The sequence below is a fragment of the Mycetomoellerius zeteki genome, unplaced genomic scaffold (assembly GCF_001594055.1).
Source record: "Mycetomoellerius zeteki isolate Tzet28-1 unplaced genomic scaffold, Tzet1.0 scaffold49, whole genome shotgun sequence".
Classification (NCBI taxonomy): Eukaryota; Metazoa; Arthropoda; class Insecta; order Hymenoptera; family Formicidae; genus Mycetomoellerius; species Mycetomoellerius zeteki.
In genome coordinates this window covers 270585-277355 of record NW_017257489.1, presented here as the reverse complement: position 1 = coordinate 277355, position 6771 = coordinate 270585, and the positions used below count along the sequence as shown (strand labels likewise).

At 36.4% G+C, this 6771-nt stretch overlaps 1 protein-coding gene across 1 annotated transcript in view; it reads left to right on the top strand.

Annotated features, from left to right (window-relative positions):
* The first annotated feature begins 323 nt into the window (after positions 1-323).
* The window catches only part of LOC108727392 (uncharacterized), a 66239-nt gene continuing 59791 nt past the window's right edge, over positions 324-6771 (top strand). Inside the window, 1 exon segment of the mRNA XM_018455509.1 lies at positions 324-449. Coding sequence (XP_018311011.1) covers positions 324-449 — 126 coding nt within the window.

Genomic DNA, 6771 nt, shown 5'->3' with positions numbered 1-6771 from the left:
CACGTGGCTGTATATACAAATAGTATAGCCCCGCCAGATTTTTAATTAGGAAATAAAATTTTTTTTTGCTCTTTTATACTTTGTCATAGGAAACGTGCTCTATATTAAATTCTGCACAATAATGATATTTTCATACTCGTCGCATTACAATAATTATGCATTTCCGCAGGTATTAAAGCTTCGAATGCGTGCGTGCGGAATAACTGCTTAATCCACGGATAAAATTCAAACGCAAGCAAACGATTTACATCCGAGATATTTCCAACTCGTCGGACTGCTGAATAATTCGACCTATATTTTGTATTGCTTGCCATCCGGCAGTTATGAATAATCGCTCCATCGTCAGTTCGTTGTGTAAGGATCAGGACACACGCGGTGCGGGCTACATGGCCGCCGGAAGCGTACCCAGCAAATTGAACGCCTGCAAGTTCAAAAGCGACACAAAGGATGTATTATTCCATGAATCCGGCCGTCTCCTGTTATCCTTACTGTGCCTTCTGCTAAAGAGGTTAACGTAATCGCTTTATATGGTCAGTCAGGAGCAAAACAGAAACGTTAAACTCGATCGATCTCCTTTCTCGGTCCAAGACGACGCGTCCAAGGCTACGAAGAGAGAACTCCGGAGAATTCGTTCTCATATAATTGCACTTGACATATTTTAGTCGCTGCCTCGTAAGATTTAGAAACGCCAGCGAATCCAATTAAGGGAACCGGACGACAGATACGCGCTCTTCCACTGCCCTGAATATCACCCGTGATCGAAAGTGTACTGTAAATGCGGGGGCAGAATCAATACCATTAATAGCTCTCGTTAACGAAATCCTAGGCGACCTGAAAGCAATACATATACTTAGCACGAAGCGTAGTTTAAAGATGCCATTTAATCGACGCGGATAAAAATCTAATGGCACTTATCTGAAAAAGACCACTAAGGTCTCATGGCGATTAAATCAGTTCGATAATTAATTTTCCAAACGAAATACCATGGTATATCGCGAGTACGCGCTACTCTTTTCACCACATTAATCGTGAGAATTTTATTTTTCGGTTCTATTTAATCTCGATCCATTTCGGAAACTATACATTTCACTCGAGGAAAGCCAATAACGCGACAACAAAGACGGGGTTTTATATGCTGCTATAAGCCACGTGCTTTTCTATTGTCGTTCGAATCACTTAGCTCACTATATGTTGATCAAAAGATGAGCGCTAAATTGCAAATTGTAATCTTATTAATGAGAATTAAGCGAGTGCAATTTTGTTGATAGTACGTCATAACGCGTGCCATAACGTCGCTGGCGGAAAAGCATTGGTTTCTCTGAAAATGATGTGAGCATTGCGTTTCTTGTCAAGAAAGTTATTTATTCGAACAAATTCACGCTTGAGGTTCGCTTTAATTTGCATACACAATTACATTTTGCATTCTAAACCAAATGCGAGCTTTGTAGATAGAAAATTTCAATTTAAATGTTGGGTCGCAGAAAATTGTCGCGTAAATGTTGTATTACAGTTGTTTCAGCATTATATTATGTAATCTGCGTTACACGTTTTTATTTCCTGGAAAAAAAATGAAATTTATTTTGTTCTGTTTCTCAGTCTTCGTCTTATTTTGAACTCCTTCGAAATGCAAAACTTAGCTACGCTTTACAAATTAATACTCCTTTCAGATTAATTGCTTGAGAAGTACACATTTCAACTCTGAAAGGTTAAAACGCCTTTACATTTCGGCACGTCGGTGGTTTCGTTTACTCATTAAACAGGTACTGCAGCCGCGAAGATCCAGCGAACTTTTCAAGAACAATCGACGGGAAGTCCGTTGTTTGTCGCTCGGAGTCAATTCAAAACTTTAGTCGCGGAAAGTATGGCTGCGCGAATGAAACGAGGAGGGAACAAATCCAGCTTCCGCACGGCTCATTTCTGAGAGTTTAGACGAATGTACTCGTATCTCCGGCATAAGGCTGCAGGGCTCCTTTATTCTTGCTACGAGTAAATTATTGGCAGAATAAAGTGGATGAAACTTGTAGCGAAACACCGTTTCGCAAACCATCGCGTTCTTATCGTCCTTCAAACTCCCAACGAGATTTATGGAACTTGAAGGACGGTAAGACGCGTACATAACTATCGTCAAAGTCATGCGTATCACGGAAATACAGGGCGATCCGGAATTCCCGCATTCGGAGTATAGGACATGATATTTTATACTAAAACAAACAATTTTTTCTTTTAGCAAAATTGCGTCCGACAATTAATGATACCTTTATTAATGATACAAGTCCGATAAGTAATTTTTGCAGGAAAGTAGGTTGAAGTTATACAAGTAACCGCAAAAATTATTTATCGAATGTAATTTTACTACAGGAAAAAGTTGTTCGTTTTAGCACAAAAAACAACTTTTTTCTTTAGCAAAATTGCGTCCGATAAGTAGTTTTTGCAGGAGAGCAGGTTGAAGTTAACAAATAAGCGCAAAAATTATTTATCAAGCGCAATTTTGTTAAAAAAAAGAGTTGTTTGTTTTAGCGTAAAGTATCGTATCCTGTACTCCGAATTCGGGAATTTCGAATCATCCTGTATATTAAACCAAAACAATACCTTGCTGTGTGAGTTCAACATTTATAAAGGCATCACACGTACCAAAATTTTAGTCGTAATCATAAGGCCGTAAGTAAATCGGTCAATCACAGTCGAAACGTGAGATCGTAATTTTAATTGTGATTGATCGATTTACTTAAGACATTACGACTAAAATTTTTGTACGTGTAATGGCTTTAACTAAAAAGATTTGATGGTTTAGCAAAGAAATTATATCTGCAATTATCAATAAAAATTGCTAATATAATAAGTTTTCTTTATTACAGCATCAACATTACGCGCCTTAACTAGCACACCTTAACTAGCACATTTTAGTTAAAAATTTTGATGTAGGTATTGGATTTTCATAGAAAGTTATTTAATTTTGCTGTATTAAATTTGCTGTACGATTATAACAAATATGATTACTTATAATCGCTAATTTTATTCAGCTGTAACTTTGTTATTTTAACATACAAGACTGTCCATAATTATGGCTGTAGATATAGGCGTCCAGAGGACAAGGGGGGCAAGAAGAAGCGACAATTATTCTAGTATAATTTCTCTTTCTTGACTTACACCTTGTCGTAGTAAGAAAGTTTTTAATACGAAAAAGTATATATATTAGTAATTATATACATATACATATATTCTAATTTTCGAAATAATACTAATAATAAGCTTGTGTGTGTAAGTACACACACACACACACCCCACACACACACACACACACACACACACACACACACACACACACACACACAACATATGTATATGAATATAAATGGGTAAAAAAAGTGTGCAATAAAGATGTTATCATCATTATTATCATCATTATTATTATCAATTAATAATATAATTAAAACTCAAATTAATGAATATAAATTCAAAATTAATATATAAACCATCAGACTAAAAGAGCCAATTAGACTATTGTTAATTGCTAAAATTATTATTCAAAATCAATACATTCAAATTACAATTATAGACGACGTCTAAATGTGGACTTTGTCAGTAAAATTCATATTTATCTTAAATTCTTTTTAGTCTCGCTGTCAGCCAAGAGAGTGTATATATTACATAATAAGACATAAGTTGTTTTTGCTTACTTCTGTATTTTCGTTTTTGTCTATAAATTATTACATTGATCTGTCTTGAGAGAGCATTCGTTACTTTTCGATAGATCTGATAACGCAACAGAGGAATCATTTGATTCCATTGCCAACGTGATATCAACTATCAACATTCTTTGATAGGATCCTTGATATACTTAGATTCTTCTCGCAATCATATACAATGTACTTATTTGGTGATTGTGAGAGGAATCTAAGTATGTCAAGAATCCCATCAAAGAATGTTGATAGTTGATATCAGATATCACGATGGCAATGAAATCAAGTGATTCCTCTATTGGTTACGAGATCTATTTGAAAATAACGAATCAAGACAGATCAATGTAATAATTTATAGACAAAAACGGATATGTAAGAGTAAGAAAGAACAATTTATGTTTTATTATGTAATATATACATTTGATTGACAGCGAGATTTTATATATATATATAAAGAATTTAGGACAAATATTAATTTCACTGATGAAAACCATATTTAGAGTCGAAACGTCGTCAGTAATTGTAATTTAAATGTATAATTGATTTTGAATAATAATTACAGCGATTAACAACAGTCTAATTGGCTCTTTTAGTCTGATAGTTTATATATTAATTTTGAAATTATTATTATCATCATTATTATTATTATTATTATTATTATATTTTGGATGATGCCCTCCTAGGAAAATTCTGCGGACACCCTTATAACTATATAGATTTACTGAATCAATGAAATTTTTAGTTCTTTCAACAAATCTTTTTTTCGCTTATAAATAAACCGTCGATCAACATACTTTACTGTCATGAATGATTTGAATATGATCGAGAAGAATACGATCTATTACTTTTCTATCGAATTTTCCTCCACGATGACCTGCAAACCTAAACCATTCCAACTACCGTTTCAGAACTTTCGTAGGGGTCACCTCTCATTACGGGAATAACTGTGCCGAGACAAACTTAATCGCTGTGAGATTAAGAGGGAAGCTTTCAGGGCAGCTGCGGTAATTGAAGAGTTCTATCGAGACATTTAAGAAGTTATTCCTTTGAATACGAAAATATCGGGCAAGCTTTTACCGAATAGGAAATGATGTTCTGTAGATCTCTAATACAGCCTCGTTCATTTCATCTGCTCCCGGGCATTGATTAAGAAATTGGCTCATTAATTAAAGAGAAAATGACGAAGAGGATTCAAGTTTTAATAGTTTCTAATATTATAAAAGCGTACAACAAATTGGAATTCTTATAATAGGGTAAATTAATATTTTATGCAACCTCTTGTTATTTTGAACAGTTAATATCTAAATTGTTGGGGAATGATTATTATTATATATAACTCTATAAATTATTAATTACACTATATTACTGTTTAAAATCATAACCCAGAATTAATCACGTTAATAATTTATCCCCTTGCTAGAATATAAACTCTCTTCGGAATATGATATCTAGTATCTCGATTCTATAACTCTTAACGACAGTTCGGTATCGTTATGTTGTCGTTGCGTAGCATTTTTATCATATATAATATTTGCGCAACGGCAACATAATGATACTGAACTGTTAAGAGTTACAGAATCAAGATGCTGCAACTGCCAGCCTCGAAGTTACAAAGGAATAGTTCAAAAAAATCCACTCGACCGAAAGAAACTTTCTTGTGAAGAGCGACGCATGTGTTACCGAATGTTCGAGTGTCATAATGTCTGACGGCGGTAACCACGTTCCGCTGAGCGAGATTAAAGAAAGGACCTAGGATCTACACGAATCCTTCGCGCCCCCCGCACTGAAAAAAAAATTTGCAGATTTTAAATAAATATTTATTCAAAATGAAACAGTTATGTTTAAATCGAATAAATATATGTTTACATTTAGTAAATATTTCGTTAGTACTATTGGAGTAAATATTTTTTTAAAATCTGCAAATTTTTTTTGTGCGAGGATTCGAGATCAACGGAAAAGGGAATGGGGTCCCTCTCGTGTACTCAAGCGTATAGGATCGTAGGAAGCACGAGCGGCTGCGCGTTAGCCGATACCGCCGCTAAAACTCCTCCTGGCAGACAAGGGTTGGTGAATATTACGGGGTAACAGTGCGCGGACCGCCACCACGCGACGCGGTTGCTCCTTCGCGGTGCATCGCTCTGAACAAGAGCGGTACCAAGAGACACCCGTCAGCATACGCGAGCACCTTTGGAAGCTTGCACCACGAGCGAGTGGTTCATCGTGGAAAAAAAACGTCATATCACAGCGTCATCGTGCTTGCTCGTCTCAGTCGAGAGGTAGAAAGAGAGAAAGAAAAAAAGGCAATAAATATAGCTAGCAATTTAGACGGAAGCACACGCGTCATGTTTGAAATAAGCCCCAGGGACACCATGCGTCGTTTCATTAATTTACCCGCCAAATTGAGAGCGGGGAATTACGGCTCTGTACTAACTTTCCCGGAAACAGTATTGCCAGTGCAGTGCGAGTCACTTCACCGGGACTGAAACGATTGTTGCTCCATTCGAAAATTTGCGAAGAGCGAGTAACGAGATCCGCAAACTCGAGACAATTAAGGACTCATAAAAGACTTGTTTTTTGATTCAGCATTATTAGAAATTCTGATATGTGAAAGATATACGTTCAAGCGTTTATCTGATATCAGCTATGAGAGTCCCTGTTGATTACGTTGTTTTAATTATTTAGCAGTATCTTGATACTCGAGAGTTCATCAAAAATATTTAGTTATAACGGTACTAGTCGACCAGTGTCGAGATAATCCTGTAATATAATCGCTACCGTGGAACAATCAGAGAGGGCGATCCTGTGGGATCAAAGGGCGAAAGCTCCATTGGACGTCCTATCCAGTGCGTAAATTGGATGTGTCGTGCGATACACAAATTGGACGCGCCATGATGAAGAGTATCAGTGACACTTTTCCAAAACGACCGAGTGGACATTGAGATTAATCGCGCGAAGTAGCTAGACCGCCGAATGTTAATCCCTGTTGAATGTTAAAAACGACGCCCAGCCGAATTCAAAAAAGGTAACGGAATAATCGGAAGGGATCCCGCCTGCGAAAGTTAGCAAAGAGACCGCCGGAACCAATTTCTGG